This window comes from Gigantopelta aegis, chromosome 3 (assembly GCF_016097555.1).
Source record: "Gigantopelta aegis isolate Gae_Host chromosome 3, Gae_host_genome, whole genome shotgun sequence".
Classification (NCBI taxonomy): Eukaryota; Metazoa; Mollusca; class Gastropoda; order Neomphalida; family Peltospiridae; genus Gigantopelta; species Gigantopelta aegis.
This window is the reverse complement of record NC_054701.1, coordinates 72,274,822-72,295,527: the sequence shown is the minus strand read 5'-3', so window position 1 is coordinate 72,295,527 and position 20,706 is coordinate 72,274,822. Positions and strand designations below refer to the sequence as shown.

General features: G+C 39.0%; 1 protein-coding gene across 1 annotated transcript; it reads left to right on the top strand.

Moving 5' to 3' along the window:
* The first annotated feature begins 14,891 nt into the window (after positions 1 to 14,891).
* LOC121369039 (serine/threonine-protein kinase pim-3-like) lies at positions 14,892 to 20,358 on the top strand. Its single transcript, XM_041493853.1, has 6 exons — positions 14,892 to 15,101; positions 15,231 to 15,337; positions 15,711 to 15,758; positions 16,067 to 16,427; positions 17,890 to 18,066; positions 18,421 to 20,358. Exons 1-6 carry the CDS (start codon positions 15,035 to 15,037, stop codon positions 18,591 to 18,593), a joined length of 933 nt encoding a protein of 310 aa, XP_041349787.1. The 5' UTR covers positions 14,892 to 15,034; the 3' UTR covers positions 18,594 to 20,358.
* The last annotated feature ends 348 nt before the right edge of the window (positions 20,359 to 20,706 follow it).

Genomic DNA, 20,706 nt, shown 5'->3' with positions numbered 1-20,706 from the left:
ATTTTCCGGATTTTGTTTTCTGCAATTCCTCAAGATATTGTGCTGAAATTTTGTGTATGGCACACAAAAACACCTACAACAAAAACACAACAAACAAGACAACAACGACAAAAAACAACAACAACAACAAACAAAACAAAACAAATGAAAAACACCAAAACAAAACCCACACAAAAAAGCTACACATCAACAAAAGATAAATTAAAGAAAGAAAGAAACAAGCAACAAAACAGCCAACAAGTAGAAAAATCAGGAATACAATATGAGTAACATGTATATTTCATGAATGAACTAAATACAATCCCACAAATCACTTGTAAATTATGAATGAAGTTCCTGTCAAAATTAAGATACAGAAGCGTGTTTCACGTGCTACGCTTTGACAGTGACATATTGTCATGACTCATTCTTGAATTATTTTCAAACATTGACATATGGAAATGTACGTAGGACGGAACTATTTCTCTCTTTTTTATTTCTTTAATCTTATAGACACATTGATTGTTACAATGTAACAGCATGCACGAATGCACACTTTGTCTTGCAGATAATTTTACAACGAAAAGTAATGTTTAATTGTCTGATGTATTAACTTATAACGAAATACATGTACTGTAATAGTATATTGATTATGTTCTGCATCTATGAACGGTTAAATTATTCATTTACATATATAAACGTTTCTAATGTAATACTAGAATTAACGAAAATAAATATGTGGCTATTCAGGCGTATATGCATGTATTTTTTTAGCAGAGGTGGAAATTTAGGCTGTGACGAACGGGGGTGGGTGGGAGTGGGTGGGGTCAGACTGGCGAAGTTTAAAGGGTGGGTGGGTGGATGGGGTGGTGGTGTAATTTCGAGACACGCTCTTCCTGGACATATATATATATATATATATATATATATATGTTTTTTGTTTTTGTTTTTTTTAAAAGAAATATTTGCTTGAGTAGGTTGGGTGTGGTCTGATGCCCGAAACCTACCCTTTGCACAAACGTCTGCAATCATAATAATAATTCCTATGTGATAATGCGCTGTGATCATAAAGATGTCAATCATCTTGGTGACGGTGGGAGTGACATTGGCGTTAATGGCGTTGGCGTTGGTGGCAGTTAAAAGGTACATCGTCCTCTAAAATCATTTATTGACATTATCTTGTCTTTAAAATACAAACAGAATAAATACATATTAAACAAAAGTTTGAAAGACAATAAACATAAGAAAGATTTTTAGGTTTATATATATATATATATATATATATATATATACTGCTCAAAAGAATTTAAGGGTCAAAAATTTATAACCAAATAAGTTTCAGAGTGTATTAGATTGATGATGTAAACTACACCAATTTTTTTATTTATTGTTCCATATTTACAAAAAAACACAAATAAACGTCACTGTATACAAGAAAGTCACATGACATGCTGTCAAAGTTGAAGGTTGTCAAACATGGATTTTACACATTAGAACATTCGTTTAATAGTGTGTGAATCCACCCCTGGCGCGAATACACTCGACACATCGTTGCCTCATGCTGTTGATCAGACGTCTGAAGAACTCTTGGGGAATGGCCTGCCACTCTGCCATAAGAAGTTGACCTAGATCATGAAGGTTGGCCGGAGGGGCATGGTTATCCCGAACTCTCCTGCCTAATTCGTCCCAGGCGTTCTCTATTGGGGCCAAGTCAGGCGAATATGCTGGCCAATCCATCCTGGCGATACCTTGTCGTCTGAGAAAGTCCGTTACCACCCTGGCGCGGTGGGGTCTGGCATTGTCATCCTGCAGAACTGCCCCGCCGCCAATCTGCTGAAGGCCTGGGAGAACCAACGGCCGGATAATCTCATTCAGATAGCGGATTCCATTCAGATTGCCATCCACCACATAGAGGGGGGTCCTGTGGTGGATAGAGATGCCGCCCCACACCATGACGCTGCCACCACCGAACCGGTGACGTTGTCTAACGTTAACGTCAGCGAAGCGCTCCCCAGGACGTCTGTAGACACGAACCCGACCGTCGTTGAACTGGAGACTAAACCTGGACTCATCAGTGAACATCACTCGACCCCACTGAACACGTTGCCACCGCAGATGAAGCGTGCACCAGTGACGTCTGGCCGTTCTGTGACGTGGTAGTCGAACAGCCTGGCGACGGCAGCGTAGATTATTGGCACTCAGACAATTGCGTATGGTTTGATCAGACACTCGAGTTCCAGTCGCAGTCCGCAGACTGTCACGTAATCGGCGTGCAGTGGTTGTGCGTTGACGTAGAGCCATATTGGTGATGTAGCGGTCCTCTCTATTTGTAGTGCTTCGGGGTCTTCCCGAACGTGGACGATTTCGAACAGAATTCGTTGCTTGGTACCGTTGCCACAGTCGGCCAACGACACTCTGACTGACACCAAGTCTCAGAGCAACATTTCTTTGCGTATTGCCATCCTGAAGCCAAGCAATAGCCCTTCCTCGATCTTCGATAGTCAGTTGAAGTTGTACCATTGTCGAATTTGGAGTGTGCACCGTACACGAACGCAAGCTCCAATTATACGGAAATTCAGCATTGGGAACATGGAATACACGTGCAAAGCGTGCAAATGAAGCGCTTTGTGAAAAAGCAAGTTATGGGCACTTAGCAGACCTTTCGCTTTCGCCCTAATTTACGTGCAAATGTAAGCATGTTTTCGCCATTAGAACTAGTCGACAGTGTCAATGACAGTGGATTTTAATTCATTTATGGGTTGCTTAGACCCACTTTCGTCAAAATGGAACAATACCATGCGTGACATTATGGTCTAGCTAATATAATTGACATTCAGAAAATAATGTCGAAAATATCGTCTGACCCTTAAATTCTTTTGAGTAGTATATATATATATATATATATATATATATATATATATATATATATTAAATATAAATAGTAAAACAACAATAATAATTTAAAACTAACGTATGACGTCACAATGTAATGATTCTCGGCTGCGTTTTTGCCCGACCTAGCGGAAAAACGTCCGCTAGACTGGTTTATGCGCTTCACGGTAAACCAAATGGCCACGTTGAGAACCAATAAAATAGGTCGCGAAACTACGGAATTCCTACTCGAGACAGCGCAGAATGAAGTTGTGTTTAGCAAACGTCGAGGTTTCTCGAGGCCAAGTATCGTGTTGAACACAATGGGAGCACGGCTATTGTCACCTTGTATTATGGTGACAATAATTTATTGAATAAACAGAAGAGATCGGGAAGTAGGAGGAGACGTCGTCCCACGGCAGCTCAGGGGGGACCAAACCGGGCGGCTCAACCGCCAGGGGCGGTCCCTCCTGCTTCACAGAAGAAGACGAGACCGGCAGGGGCGGTTCAGGGGGAGCCAAAACCGGCAGCTCAACTGCCGGCGGCGGCCCCTTCTGCGTCGCCGTCCCCCACTACTCGGAAGCAGCAGACGCCAGGAGCGGCAAAGGGGGAGCCAAAGCTGTCGGCTAAACTGGCAGTGGCGGCCCCTCCCCCTGCAGCACCAACGCCGATGGAAACAGGAAAAGTGTCGTCCGCACCAACCAATCCACCGGCGTCTCCACGAGTTGTTTCGACAGCGGTTGCAAAGCGTGAAGCCAAGAAGAGGAAGGTGTCGGTCCAGGACTTGTCCGACACACAGCCCACGACTTGGCAGATCGCACGCAACAAGCTTCCTGGACGGTACCGCAACTGTGTGAAGGGGGAGTTCACTGCGACCTCTCAGCTGCCAGGCCCCTTCGTCACCAAGAGCTGGAGACCAACACCAACTGGTCAAGGGCGGTACCAGTTCCAGTACGTCGAGGGAAGTCGTACCTACTACCTGACGTCGGAGCGGAACGGGATGTACCGGCAAGGCTTACTGAAATCAGACATGGATAATCCAATCGTCCATCGGATTATCAAGCTGATACGTCCGGAAGACTACTCAGCAATACTTCGGGGAGAGTGCTACATCGACCTGCCTCACTTCTTCCCGAAGTTCCGAGCCGATCATCCCATCAACTCGCCATGAGTTCTGCTGCGTACCCTCTCCTAGGACATGTACTTCCTTTTTTAGGGCTCAGTTGGACTTTAAAAACATTTTTGGCCGCAGTTCAAAATTTTATGTTTTTTTTTGTTTTTTTCTTTGTAAACAGTCCGACGCAGTTTATTTTGGCAGCCCGTCTAAATTGCTCAAATCACCTTAAAACCTTTTCGGTCGAGAACTCTAATTTTATTGTTTGGACTTAAAATGTTTGTAGCACATTTTGGTCTTCGGTCTTTGACCTAACTACTAAATTCGTATTCCAAATTCCGCCCACCTCAAAATTACCCCCCCCCCCCCCCCCCCCCCCACCGCAGATGAAGCGTGCACCAGTGACGTCTGGCCGTTCTGTGACGTGGTAGTCGAACAGCCTGGCGACGGCAGGGTAGATTATTGGCACTCAGACAATTGCGTATGGTTTGATCAGACACTCGAGTTCCAGTCGCAGTCCGCAGACTGTCACGTAATCGGCGTGCAGTGGTTGTGCGTTGACGTAGAGCCATATTGGTGATGTAGCGGTCCTCTCTATTTGTAGTGCTTCGGGGTCTTCCCGAACGTGGACGATTTCGAACAGAATTCGTTGCTTGGTACCGTTGCCACAGTCGGCCAACGACACTCTGACTGACACCAAGTCTCAGAGCAACATTTCTTTGCGTATTGCCATCCTGAAGCCAAGCAATAGCCCTTCCTCGATCTTCGATAGTCAGTTGAAGTTGTACCATTGTCGAATTTGGAGTGTGCACCGTACACGAACGCAAGCTCCAATTATACGGAAATTCAGCATTGGGAACATGGAATACACGTGCAAAGCGTGCAAATGAAGCGCTTTGTGAAAAAGCAAGTTATGGGCACTTAGCAGACCTTTCGCTTTCGCCCTAATTTACGTGCAAATGTAAGCATGTTTTCGCCATTAGAACTAGTCGACAGTGTCAATGACAGTGGATTTTAATTCATTTATGGGTTGCTTAGACCCACTTTCGTCAAAATGGAACAATACCATGCGTGACATTATGGTCTAGCTAATATAATTGACATTCAGAAAATAATGTCGAAAATATCGTCTGACCCTTAAATTCTTTTGAGTAGTATATATATATATATATATATATATATATATATATATATATATATATATATTAAATATAAATAGTAAAACAACAATAATAATTTAAAACTAACGTATGACGTCACAATGTAATGATTCTCGGCTGCGTTTTTGCCCGACCGAGCGGAAAAACGTCCGCTAGACTGGTTTATGCGCTTCACGGTAAACCAAATGGCCACGTTGAGAACCAATAAAATAGGTCGCGAAACTACGGAATTCCTACTCGAGACAGCGCAGAATGAAGTTGTGTTTAGCAAACGTCGAGGTTTCTCGAGGCCAAGTATCGTGTTGAACACAATGGGAGCACGGCTATTGTCACCTTGTATTATGGTGACAATAATTTATTGAATAAACAGAAGAGATCGGGAAGTAGGAGACGAGACGTCGTCCCAAACGGGCAGCTCAGGGGGCGGTCCCTCCAAACCGGGCGGGGGCGGTCAGGGGGAGCCAAAACCGCAGCTCAGGGCGGCGGTCCCTCCTGCTTCACAGAAGAAGACGAGACCGGCAGGGGCGGTTCAGGGGGAGCCAAAACCGGCAGCTCAACTGCCGGCGGCGGCCCCTTCTGCGTCGCCGTCCCCCATTTTTGTAGCACATTTTGGTCTTCGGTCTGTTTCGACAGCGGTTGCAAAGCTAAGCTACTAAATTCGTATTCCAAATTCACAGCCCACCTCAGATCGCACGCAACCCCCCCCCCCAACTGTGGAAGGGGAGTTCACTACCTAGATCGGACCCTTTAAAGAGCTGGAGACCAAGACCTTCGTTTCAAAATTTTATGTCAAAAATGTATTATTAAATAGTCCGATCCTCTCTTCTTTCTCTTATTTATTTTTGGACTGTCCTAAAATGCTCCAAATTATATAAATATTCGGCCGAGCAGTCAATTCCCACTATTTAATTTTTAGATGTAAATTTCAAAATTATCCCCTTAATTTTGTTCTGTCCCGGAGCAAGTCACTGGCTATCCAGAGACAGGCCCCGGGACGGACATGCTCGAAACTCTAGTGGTATATGAGCATGTTAAAATTATTCGCACTCGCACTCGCGAAACTACAGGGACTGATGCAGATTTTTTTTTCTAGGGAAAGATAATCATCTATAGGGTTAGCCTACCTACAGTATTCAAAGTAAAGTTTGGTCTTGTTTAACTATGGGGCGAGACGTATCCCAGTGATAAAGCGCTCGCTTGGTGCGCGGTCGGTTTGGGATCGATCCCCGTCAGTGGGCCCATTAGACTATTTCTCGCTCCAGCCAGTACATCACGACTGGTACATCAAAGGCCGTGCTATCCTATCTATGGGATAGTGCATATAAAAGATCCTTTGCTGATCATCGAAAAGAGTAGCCCATAAAGTGGCTACAGCGGGTTTCTTCCCTCATTATCTGTGTGGTCTTTAACCACATGTCCGACACCATATAACCGTAAATAAAAAATGTGTTGAGCGAGTCGTTAAATAATTAACCATTTCCATCCTTCGTTTAACGACATCACTAGAGCCCATTAATTATGCATCGGCTAAAACACTTTTTTGTATCTGATTGTAAATAAAGTTATGTTCTGTTCTGCTATTAGATGTCAAACATTTGGTCATTATGACACGTAACATAGTCTTCAAAGAAAACCCGCTACATGTTCCCGTTAGCAGCAAAGGATATTTTATATACACTTTTTCACAGACAAGACAGTACATTCCAGGGCCCCGTTCCACAAAGCGATCTTAGCCCTAAGATTACCTTAAGTGCATAGCTACCTTATGCACTAAGGTGATCTTAGTGCTAAGATCGCTTCGTGGAACGGGGCACAGGGCCTTTAATACACAATTCGCGAAGCACTGGTTGAGACGGGGGAAAAACCCCCAGTTAAAGCTATGGATTCTCCGAGGGGATTCAATCCTTCGACCGAAACACATCGAAAGTCGGTGATGCGCTTCTCAGACACCCCCCCCCCCCCCCCCCCCCGGATTTTAGTTCAGTCCATGTAAACCTTTTGGACAGTTTTTGCTGGTGTAAAATTAAGTTAGCAAGCGTTGATCACAGGTGGTTTCTAAACATTGTTTGAGTATAGTTTGACCCAATCTAATTAAAATTACCTCCACTATTACATGTGGATCTAACAGCAGCCCGTTGGAGCTCATGTCCAGTAGACCTTTCATTCGACCAATCAAAACCTTACTTGCAAAATCATGCCAGTGATTTGAAATGAATTTGAAAACATTCGGGATTATGCCGAGGGTATACGAAATGATTCGGGTGAATTATATGCCGGAAACTAATTGCAATAATTTTTTTTTTATATAAAATTCGTTTCAACACGAAAACAACAACAACCCGTGATAGTATAGCCATAAAATCTGTTTATACTAGTATACAATCCAGAGTTTATTACTGCACTTTCCCCCCTGTTTTTGCAATGTTGAAATAGACCAACAAGTTCGCCTATTGCATAAATAGTCTCGCCCGATATTTTTAGAATTTGTATGCTCCCGAATAACGCTATAAAAGGCGAAGTGTAATTGGTCGATATTTAAATTGTTATTTATATATGAAATGTCACATGGACATGGGAGTACACGCAATGCTGTTAGATGTACTGGTAGACCAGTAGAGCTAATTTTAATCAGATTGAGTTTGACCATTGATACATTCTGTTTTTGTATACTTTGTAAAAGCAAATGTATTTTGTACCATATACAAATAAAAATGCCGAAAACATCTACGGGCCCTTAATTATTTTGTTGAGTGGGAATGTGCATCGAAAAAAGTGGTTGGATACTAACTATATTCACCATCTGTGAATTATTCTTTATCAATAGAGTATTTATTTGAAACTTTTATACAATTTCATTTCCATGTTGTATCTTTTTGAAAAACTATAATAAATGTTTTGTGTTTTTAAATAATACATTTTAAAATATAGTACATAAAATAAACTATTATACCAGCTTAATATGGTATGTACATGATTGAAAACATATTGTATTGCATATACTGTATATAAAAAATAGCGCGTTTATTGGTATTAACAGAATAAATGGTATACTGTGTTTTTAAATAATACATTTTAAAATACAAGTGTATAAAATAAAATAGTATACCAGCTTATGATGCAGTAACACGATTTTTGGTATTAGGAGTGCAAACGTTATGTTGTATTTTTAAATAATAAATTTTAAAATACTAGTACGTAAAAAAAAAAAAAAAATTATATTAGCTTATGGTACAACAGCACCTTTGTTGGTATTAGGAGTGCAAGCGTATCTCGAGACAATACCTTCACACAAAAGCTTGTTTATTTCAGACCTGTCCATGTATATTTCAAGGTCAGCAGCAGCTACACACAAAAAAAGCGACATTCCAGAGCAGTGCGTCATAATGCTGTAATCGATTTTAACAAAGGGTTTAATTAGTGCACTGGATTAGTCCACTGATGAATTAAAAAGCGCCACCGCACTTGTTGCTTAGCAGTAGCAGCAGATAGTAGTGGCCGGCGAGAGGGTCCAGACGAGATCGGGATTGTGTACGTAGTGTTGAACAAGATCTTGACAAAGTTTAATTTCAAAGAAAGATGTTCAGCAATTTTCATATCCCGTGTTCCGTGGACGCGATGTTCGTCAAAGACTTGTCGGATATACCCGCGTTCTGTATCGACACCGACCTCTGCCCTCGCTCGCCGTACGCATCGTCAGGGCTAACTGCTGATATGGGTATGTACTTTGTTTTTATTTGAAAACTGTTTCTCATTCCAGTCATTGAAAAGGCGAGTGTGCAGGGATGGGATGTGTGTGTGTGTGTGTGTGTGTGTGTGTGTGTGTGTGTGTGTGTGTGTGGATTAACACGAGCGTAGGAAGGTACCAAAAAGTGTGTGTGGGGGGTGGGGGTGGGGGGGGGGGGGTGGGGGGCACACTTTTATATTTACACACTTTTACACTATTATAAAGCAAATATAAAGCAAAATATCTGAAAAGTGCCAGTGATCAAAACCCCATCCCTGCTCAAGTAAAAAAAAAAAAATTTTAATATATATTTTCAGGGGAGCATGACTCGACCCCCCCCCCCCCTCTAAACTTCATATCAAACATCAGCTGAAGAAATGTTTCTTTCTTTTTTTTTTCAGTTTTTTTGAGGAGCAGGTCTCGATCTCGCTATATGTACTTCGCTCGCCAGTCTTGACCCTCTGTTAAAATTCCAACACAAACGCTTGCAGTGCTCCACGAATTGTGTAACAAAGGTCGTGGTATGTACTATCCTATCTGTAGGATGGTGCGTTAAAAAATCCTTTGCTGCTAATCGAAACTAGTAACCTGTGGATTGGCAGAAGCGGGTTTCCTATCTCATTTGTGTGGTTTTTAAGTTAAGCCATCGGCTTCAGGTTTGGTAGTTGCCGTGTTCGCACCTGGGGACCAGCTCCATTCTATGAGTTTTAGTGGCTCGTTGGAGATAAACGTCCACTTCTTTCTTGCTTGTAACCATATCTGACCCCATAAAACCGTAAATTAAAATGTCTTGGGTGCGTCGTTAAATAAAATGTCTTTGTTTCACGATTTAAAGCCATAGTCGCATAACAGTTAACTTAATAAATAACAAAGTATAGCCCCCCCCCCCCCCCCCCCCAACAATATACATGTCATCACAGACTTCGGAAGTAGCCCGAATACCCTTTGTCAGTCAAGAGTTAGACGGACATTTGGACAGTTATAATCGCTCTTTGCCTTCAAAAACAATTCTATAATCAAAACTCGAGATTTTTGCCTACAACCGTGTAATTGATAACTGATTAATATGTGAAATATCATCAAACTCGAAAAGTATCAGTGTAAAGGTATTTAACGTCAGATACAGGATTATTGTTTTGTTAGAGCGGGAATCATTGTTAGACAAAGTTCCCGCGTTTTCTTTATCCAGTTATCCCTGACAGTTTCGCAGGATCGAACCACCTCGTTGGACCCATTCAACTGATTGTGGTTTTTCTCATTCCAACCAGTGCACCACAACTGGTCAAATGTCGTGGTATGTGCTTTCCCGTAAGTGGGAAAGTACATATAAAAGATCCCTCGCTGCTGATGGAAAAATGTAGCGGGTTTCTTCTGATGACTAAGTGTCAGAATTACTAAATGTTTGACAACCAATAGCCGATGATTAATTAATCAATGTGCTCTAGTGGTCTCGTTAATGATAAAAACCCTTTTAACTCACAACAGAGCCATTATAACCGTCAAAATGTCCAACTCTGGACCTGCAGAGTAGGTGGAGGTGGGGGTCGGGTGAGAGGTTCCAGGGATTTCTCCACACGGACGGAGGTAAGGGTGGTTACAAACATTTTAACTTTATATTACACGAACTTTTAAAGAGAAAGCGGTTGGTCCAAATTGAGAAGCTTTGAGTATTCGTATATTACTTCCAGAACCCCACCCCACCAACTGAACTATTGTTAAAGCCACAGTAGGCTTTGGTGTTTAAATCGATTCAATTTTGAATGTTCATTTAATTTATTTTGTCTAAAACGGTTCAATATAAAATTGAACACAAATTAAAACCGATACACAAAGTTCAATTAAACATGAACACGAAAGACAACTCTTACAACCGTATCGGTCAAACAGCCTGTTTATAATGATGAAGATAACTCTTGTGTACTTAAAGCGCAACCATTTTTAACAGCGATATAATTGATGTTAACTGATAAATACTCGTTAAAAAAAGAAAGATTTTGTGTCTTTTACATTTGCATTATCTGGAAACGTTTGTGAATTTACCACCCGGTTCTTTAGTACAAAATAACAGACTTAAAACCAAATAAACTGTAATTATAAAACCCAGCAATTCTGCTGAAATTACATATACTAGTACAGTGTAATTGTTTAATAGTATGTATCCCTTTAGTGCAAACGGTTAAATGTAAAATGTAATGCACATTAATAAAAAAAATGGATTTCATTAACATTTATTTATTTAAAAATAGTATAAGTTAAAAATATATTTACTAATGTGTGAATAAAAACATATGCTGACGTCTTCAACCCCCGTATAACAACCCTTGATTTCATTTATATAAAAAGGTTTTTAAGTGGTTAGGACTATATTGCAGTAAATAATTACTTAAAATAATTGAAATTAACGTAATTCAATGTTACAACCGTTATTGGGAAATGCTCTCATATTTGATTAACAATTCAGTTACAATTATTGGAAAACAAATATTGTATTAACTTGTCCTGTTGAAGGCCATACGTAGGTTTTCAGGTGAATAATTTTAAATAAACAGTCAAACAGAGCAGATCTATTGTTGTAATTGCAATCTAGCTAGATGTAAATATTTTTAAACACGATCGTGTATACACACACAACATAGGCTGTATTAAAAATACGAAACGTCTATGCATGTGTTGAAATAATCACTTATGAATGGCTGAAATCAACAGGACATCAACAACGGTTTCTATGTTCAAAACGCCCATAGATGTTTCGGTCACAGCGTCCAAACGACAACAACAAAAAGTGAACATCAACAAACCCACGCCCTTAGTTACGTCAGAAAATTCGTGTATACAAACAAGCAAAACACTATTTATAACCTTAAAATACACGCCCGTGTTTGAATTGCATACACGTTTTCACTTAATTATTAAGCAAAAAAACATATTCTCTTTTCATTTCCATTGTCTAATGTCACTGTACCCATCTACTTTTTGTGTGACTGCTAAAAACATGCGCACAAAAATTGAATTAAAAAAACAACCCGAATCGTCATTGAGTCAAACCAGTCTGTCATTCATGCGGAGGTCGGGACCGTCAACATCCCCGCCAGTGGAACCTGTTTTCTGCGTCTTGTTTACCTTTCTAAAAATAACTTACTACTTATATACACCCGAGCATTCTCGGAATTTAGTGTACCCGTGGGAAAGGGGCTGGGTCTGTTAGACGTGTTTTCGTTAATGTCGCGCGGGTATATTGCTGTCGACGTTGGCAGTGTTTTGGTTACGGCCTTGGTTACTCGGGTACAGTTGTAGCGAATGGTAATGGCGCCAGTTATACAGGTCGCGAAGCAACCGAATTGATTTGTTTTTAATTAACCTGCAAACGTCCTCAGTGTACTCGTCTGCGCTTAGCAATAAAGAAAACATTACACAAAGTAATGTAGTTCGTCTGCGAAGGATCAAGCATCATGTTTATCATGGCAAAACTATTTTAATGAACAGTTCGGTATTTCATTTTTCGTTTTTATATATACCTAATTAGTTTGGAATATGTGTTAGTGTGTGTGGTCGCTTTACAATTTGAAAATAAACAGGTGTAATATATTATTTAGGACTTCATCTTATCACCCCAGTCTGCCCTCGTAATATAAAGGTCACCGCTAATGTCGGGTTTTTGTGCATGTCGTAATTAAAACCTGTGCGTGTGCATGTGATTATTTGTGCATATGTGTGCGTATTTAGTGTTCTGTCTCCCTAAACAAGTGATACACTCAACATCTATCCATTATGAATAACAGAAACGGGGGAGGGGGTTGGCAGGGAGGCCCTTCCACACACACACACAAAAAAGGTTTCTTGAAAGTATTTTTTGCTCCAAATTGCTAATTACAATAATATTCAAGGTCAAGTATAATAAATCCAATATCCCTAGAAAAGAACCGGTCAGTTCGTAGCAGGGAGATAGGGCAGCAATACACATCGACTCTCTCCATGCCAGTCCGAACGGGAACCCAACTGCACTGACTAGAATGTATAATGTGTATAAAACGGCACGCCCAAACTTGTATTGACAAAGCACGTCATGCTCATAACGTTATACATACACGCCGCTTTCATCTCCTTATCACCTCAATTGCTCCGATCGGGAAAGGTTTTACCTGTCACCAATACCGGGAAGGCATGCGTGCTATCCTAATCTCGGGAACGTTGAAGCAAGGGGGCGTTCAAAATGTAGAAATTCTGGTCGTAGTAAAAGGTCCGAAGCGGGGGCGGAAATTCCACTGATATAGCGGTGTCGAATTGAACAATATAGACAGGGTGTAAAGCTTCTCACGAAAACAAGTTAATCTACTTTGGTCGAAATTTGCGTTTTTCGTTTATGTAAGGAAAAGTCGACCCGATACTTGTTTTTCCAGTATTTTGACGCTTACAGAGCGGTGTATACGTACCCGCTAAATCGGACTTCCAGATACACGTAGCAAGTTTACACGCCGATATTGTCATCACATTATTGAAGCAGGACAATTACTTCAAACACACTTGAACATTTAGATTGGAATGAATTAATCCTGTAACTGAACAGCATTTTCAGGGGTGTACCTGACCTAACAAAAATAACTTTTCTCTTTTGGGTGTGTGTGCGAGTGTAACTGCCTCTTTACACCCCCGCTAGACATGGGCCGGTTCGAATATGAACCTAGTGTAATGTGTTAAACATTTGTTAAACATCTAAACTTAAATATGTAATAGTATGCGTTAAACGTGTAATAGTATGCGTTAAACGTGTAATAGTATGTTAAACATGTAAGTATGTTAAACGTGTAATAGTATGTGTTAAACATGTAATAGTATGTGTTAAACATGCATTAGTATGTTAAACATGTAATAATGTGTTAAACGTGTAATAGTATGTGTTAAAGATGTATTAGTATGTTAAACATGTATTAGTATGTTAAACATTTAAATGTCTTTCATTAAGACGAACTCAAATGTCGTTAACCGATGCCCATACTACGTATTATATTAGCTGCATTAATCATACGTGTAGTATTGATACGGTTCACAGAACACCAATACTTACATCCAGGGTATGGTGTAAGGTCGCATTAATTGTATATAAACATACACAAAAATGCATACAATGAATATAATATATACACAATGTATATAAAAACAGTTAAAGGTAGATACTACAATGTAACACTGTGTTTTCACAATATTATCACTATGTTCAACTAATTAAATATGTATATCCCTATTTACAAAGTTTTAAAATATAGTTTCATCAATGTATTACGTTTGTATTAGTTACAGGAACGATAAAAACGAGTAAAATGTAGTACCTAGGGAAAAGTAGCTTACTGATTAAGATTGTTATAAGAACATGAATCTTTAGAGAAAGCGAGTACCCATAAAACAAACACATCATAGAACTTAAAATCAATGTTTCATTTAGTAATATATTGGTGACATTTTTGTTTTTTTTTAAAGAAAAAGAATAAGAAAAAATGACCGTTACGACCCAAAACATTTAGTACATTTTCATTTTCTTTTAAAATGATTTAATCAAAATATAAGGGTGGTAATCGTCTTTGTTCGATTCCCGCCTTACAAGCTGGTTACGGTTTGTTTGTACCTACTGCCCGCATGAACCAGATGCTGCGTGGCGGGTTAGATTAGGAACGAAACGGAAAAAACGCGATTGGTGGGAGCGTAAATCCTGAAGGGCGGGAAGCATTTTCATTGGTTGAGTGATTGAAGAATGTGGTGAATGCCCTCTGTTACTTGTACGCAAGCTCCGAGGACAGTTGGCAGTGGGCCAACCTCATCACGCCACTATAGAATATAGTTCCATGTCTGCATCTAAATACTTCCACGATATTCCAACAAATAATTTAAGAACCAAATGCAATATTACGTATAAGTTATATGTAGCTTATTTTATTAAAATAACGAAATTATATTAAGTGAAATATTTTGGCCGTTGGCCAATGTGGGTGGAGCCAGACGGCAACGAGAATAAATTCCTCCGCTGACATTGTTTGGGGTTCAACGTTCATAGTACAAGGATGGTATGGAATGAATAGGCTCAGATCAAAACAGTGACTCGAACGTGTAGGACTTGTTTTTGGAATACACTAGATGTTTGGGTACTGTTAACGCATAGTACTCAGTTCGTTTACTGTATGCACTGACGGTACAATAATGTTGTCAAGGAAAATAGGATTAAATGCATTCAACCCGAATTACCACACAGAAAAAGACAGACAAGGTGAGTGTTTTGATAACAAGAACAAGATGTTTTAACGAACGTGTGTGTGTTCGCCATTCATTTTGTTATTGTAGATTGATTGTTGGGGACTTAGTGTTTTTAAAAAAAATGTCATGTTTTGTCTTTCAGTCAAGGAAAAAGACAGTTTTGAGAAAACCTACAGTATTGGGAACATCTTGGGCAGTGGTGGATTTGGAACGGTTTTTTCTGGAGTTCGAAAAAGGGATAATTTTCCAGTAAGTATGTTTACAGTGTGAAACAGAAATAGTTGGTACAACACTAATGTTTTACAACACATAAGGTGCTTCGAGATGACTGTTTAGAATTACAGGATCATATTTATTTTCCATTATTGTTTAACTTTAGTAGACCTAACACTGATCTTTAGTTTTGGTTCTAGATTTATGCCCCCATCCCTCAATTGTTACAATTTATTATGTAAGCATTAAAACACTCCCCAATTTATTCCCAGTCGATTTTGTGTTAATGTGTTCTGTTATATAAAATATTGAAAAAAACATTTTCAATATCTTATTTAGTGTACATGTGTTTGACATTTTTTAGGTGTGGTACATGGTTTTAATAGAGATGTTTTGTTGTGTTTTTCAGGTAGCAATCAAGCACATTTCCAAAGCCAAAGTCACAGAATGGGGACAGGTAAGCTAGTTTTATTATTGTTAAAAAAACCATCTTGTCACTGAAGATCTTTCACAACATGTTTTGATTTTTAATGGGCATCAACACCATCCCACCTTAAGGTGTGGGGTAACTGGTAAACTTAAATTTTTTGCTGTAAATAATTTGGTTTTAAGTACATAGTGTACAAATGAGATATTTTAAAGTGGAAAAATAAAATGTGTACATTGCTGAAGTAGTTTTACAACAATTGCATTAGAAAATATTTTTTTCAGCACTATAATGTCTTTTTACTATTTCTTAACCAATTTTAACATTTTGTGTTACAGCTAAATGGATGTACTGTACCCATGGAAATCTGTCTTCTACGAAAAGTCCAGCATGTGTCAGGAGTTGTTCAAATGTTGGATTACTACGAACGTTCAGACAGTTTTGTGATTGTGATGGAAAGGCCCGAGCCTGTGACAGACTTGTTTGACTACATCACAGAGAAAGTTGTCCTAAGTGAGGACAGGGCCAGGGACTTCTTCTGTCAGATTCTCGAAATCGTTCTCAACATTCACAAAGCCGGTGTCGTCCATAGGGACATTAAGGACGAAAACATTCTTGTGGATAAAACAGGACAGCTCAAAATTATAGACTTTGGTTCCGGTGCATTCCTCAGAGACACAGTGTACTGCAGTTTTGATGGTAAGTGTTGTGTGGACATTTTACCAGTTAGAACCCGTTTTTACCAATACGAGTTGGTTTTGTAGATTAATGGGTACAATGCATTGTATTTGGATCAGTTTGTTTCTTGGGAAAATGAAAGTTCTTATACTAGTATGTTCAGTTAGTCTAAACCCCTGGAATTAAGATCCTGTTTGTGTTGTGATGAAGAAAATTGCTCCCATTTACCTAAAGTTGATGTGGTACTGTGGATGTTTTGCAAAAAAAATTGGGTGTTGTATGAAGGGATATACAAATTGTTTTTGTTTGTAAAGCATGCAAAAATGAAAAACATTGGTCCTTACATTATAAACAGCAGGTGGTTTTGATTGAATGTAACAGTTTTTGTTTCACTGTATATCAAGGATAGATTGGGTGTGGTAAGACAGGGTTACCATATATGGATTTGATCATAGATCAACCTTGATATACTGCATGCTGGACATACATACACACTTCGTTGTCAGTATTGAAAAATATATATTTTATGTAATTACAGAACCTTTTTTTTAAAAAGAACCCCCCCCCCCCACCCCCAGACCTTCTTATATTTGATAAATTCAAAATTCAATTTATTTTTCTCCGGAGCATATTGTTGAGATTTTTCTTACTTTGGATAGAAAACAAACATGGCCATTAAAACCCTACAGAGCAGCCCAGTTTTATGTAAGCGGTTGTCTGTGCTGTGAAATGTGGAGGCGATGCTTTTTACAAATATCTCTGGAATGCCGAACTCAAACAGTGTGGCTCAGTGTGCTGGCGGTGGGCCATGCTTGAGTTGGCGAGGTGTTCTGCGTTTGTCACCAGGTCATCAGTGGTAGATCCTAGTCCGAGCCCATTGGCTGGCTCAGAGCTCATTGACGCTTAACTCGGTCACGAAAAAACCTGCGTCATTCGTGTTTGTACACAATGGCGATCCTCTGAGGTGGTTTCCCCATGCTGTACTGGCTGTGTAAACAAAACCATCAGTGCAGATAATCAGTATTAAATTTTAATGTGTAGCCTTTAGGGAATTGGTCCCAACTTTGGTTTTGTTTATTTCTCAAATAAATCTTAAATTTTTAATGGGTTGTTTGTGATAACAACAGTTTAACCCAGCTTGTTTTTCTAATCTTTCACAAGCAACCCATTTCTTTTGACATTCTTTTATAATCAATATTTTGTTTTATATCTACAAAATTGTTATACCATCAATGCCATTTAAAAATCCTCCCAAAATAAAACCACAGCAAAGCAACAGTAATGTCACAAAGTAGGCTGGGTTTGATCTGACATATCCAGAACATTTTCTTTATTGAAGCATGCTATTGTAGTTTTCCCCATCCTTTTAAAGACTTTCATTAAACAAAAAAAATGGATATCATATCTTTGAATAAACTAATCTTAGTACAGAACTAAACACATTGGGCACATATTTATGGATATTTTATGATTGTTTTTTCAGGTACACGAGTGTACAGTCCGCCAGAATGGATCCGGTATCATCGATATCATGGCCGTTCGGCAACAGTTTGGTCACTTGGCATCTTGCTGTACGATATGGTGTGTGGCAATATACCCTTCGAACAGGACGACCAGATCATGAAGGCCGAGCTTTCTTTCAAAGGCAGGCTATCTCCAGGTGCGTTGATGTGATACAAGTATTACATATTAAAATGTCAAGGCCTCTAAATTATTATCCCCTACTTCGTGATGTCATTCAGATGACATAAAGTTTTGGTACAGTTGTTAGACATCCCAAGGACTTCGTTTAATTTTTGTTTTTAAATTTTTCCCAAATCTTAATTTTTAAATACTTTTTTTAACCCCACTTGAGTTGAAAATTCTTTGATCTATTTTGATATGTATATTGACATGACTTCCTTTTGACGTTATTTGCTATATTTTATAATGGAAAGTGTGAAACAAAAATGTACATATCCTTGTTTTCATCACGGCATGAAGTCTTAAATGTCTTCTCATTTTGTTCTTACAGAAGTCAAAGACTTGGTACGTCGCTGTCTTGCCATCCGTCCATCTGAACGTCCGACAGTTGAACAGATATTTGAACATCCATGGTTACGAATGAACAACTGCGTGCACCTGGACAAATTACGAAATGAAAAGACAAATGATTCTTCATCTATGAGCAGTCAAGAGTCGATATGACGATGATTTGACACATCTAGTCAGCTGTGCAATGTGATATTTATTTTTAACTTTCGTGAAAGACTCAAACCTCTGAAGAAGACGGTTTTTCCTAACTCAACTGTGGGTCAACTTGCTCTTGACCTGTCAAAGTGATAACTTCAGAGGCCAGAGGTCCTACAAGCGAATGACACTGCCATTTCAATGCAACTTTCCTTCATTCCGGGGGATAAAAAACACACAAAATGTTACTCAACAGGGTGCTATTCCCTAAAATCCTACGACCCAGTTCAGGTGATACTGAATGTTATTTAAAGGCAGCATCAATGCAAAAACATTACATGAAAACAAGACGAACTTGGAAAATGATTTCAGTGACAAAAACTAAAATGTCTCGAGTTAAACAGCTTGACGAGACCCGCGTGATAAGTGTTACAAACTTTTAAAAAATATTGTTTTGTGAAATGTGCGTGTGAACATGTGAAAGTATATGGAAACTTGCCGGGTATATGTGTGCAAGTATGTGGACTTGTCGGGTATATTATGTGAATAAAATCAATTATTTGTGGACTGGTCAGGACAGAAACTACTATAATTAATTGGGACAATAATTACTATAATTAATTGGGGTGGGGGGGTTTGTGAAATTTAAAAAAGGCGAAATTACTATGGATTAGTTTGATAATTAATTGAATTATTAGGACTTTTCATGGTGGAAAAGTCTATTTAGTTTTCACGGATTTGTTGGGTGGGTGGGAACTTAATTATAGATTGGGGGTGGGGTATGAGTTTTGTAATCTGAATAAAATGGTTTAGTGTGGTCTTGTCCAGGTTGAAATTTATGTGAATGTTTTGGTGTGCAAGTTGTCATGCATGTGTGTTAGTATCATCATTGTATTATTTTTTTAAATGTTAAATCGCAGAATGAATATTCATACGTTTGTCTCGTTCTTCCATGTTTACATACAGAAATTTCATTATTTATTGCTCACATTTCACTCCCATCTCTAATCATTGTAATATATATCCCATCTACATGAAGTAGTGGAGAATGCACAAGGAAGTGTGGATTTGTGGAAATTGAAGGGTCCTCTAGTTAGGAACTATTAATGTTACATGAATCCACAAACCATGTGCATTCTGCAGCTTAATCCATTATTCATTTACGAATTTATCATGACTGCCAATTTAACGATTTTATATTTTTAAATGAAAAACATTGGTTAAAATGGCAAGGGCTATTAACAAAACTAATGACCCAAAATGTCAGGATTCTTTTGAATCTAACCTGAACAATTCGGCCAGTAAATTATCAGCGATTGTTTGGCATTCAACTTAATGCATTTGATAAGCATGTAATCTACTATTTCCAATGTAGTATTCGACAATCTTTGTTGTATTCCATCAGAATACATGGCTTTTGCTTGTGTCGAGTTTATACGGTTATAAGGCTTGAATCACCCCGTGGTCTAAAGCGCTCCATTTATTTACAGTGTGAAAGTTATATTCATTGTAGGTGGGAATCTCTGACATGAACCTTCAAAAAGTTCAAATTTCATTATTAGAACTGTAGTGTGACGACACAATATGGATTAAGATAAGTTATTTTATTGTGTGAATGGCTGTTGTAATGTGTGGTTGTAATGTGTGGTTGTAATTTAAGGGTACTTGAGAGAGTATGGTTATTTATTTGTGGACTCACGATGTGTGAATCCAAGAAAAGTATGTACATAAATGTATTTTTTTTTAAAAAAACATTGAAGTAAACAATAAATATTGAATTGTATACACTTTGTTTGTATTTATTGTATTATTTATGAATTAAGATTCTTCCGTTTTGTCAAGCCCATTTCTTGGTGAAGTGGTCCATGTGTGTGCATGACCTTTGACATCAGAACGACAAAACTATATAACATGGTCGGGGCCGTTCAACAAAGCAATCTTAGTGCTAAGATCAGCTTAAGTGCATATGTTAGCTGTGCAGTTACGGTGATCTTAGGTCTAAGATCACCTTAGTGCATAAGGTAGCAATGTACTTGCGGTGATCTTGGGGCTAAGATCGCTTTGTGGAACACGGCCATATGCCTGCACAATGCAGAGTGGAATGGGCATTTGGCAAAATGGTGGTTTATTC

Coding starts and splice junctions, on each gene's coding strand:
- LOC121369039 (XM_041493853.1), top strand. CDS start 15,035: ATGTTGTCAAGGAAAATAGGATTAAATGCATTCAACCCGAATTACCAC. Junction 15,102..15,230: donor CACAGAAAAAGACAGACAAG/GTGAGTGTTTTG, acceptor TTTGTCTTTCAG/TCAAGGAAAAAGACAGTTTT. Junction 15,759..16,066: donor AAGTCACAGAATGGGGACAG/GTAAGCTAGTTT, acceptor TTTGTGTTACAG/CTAAATGGATGTACTGTACC.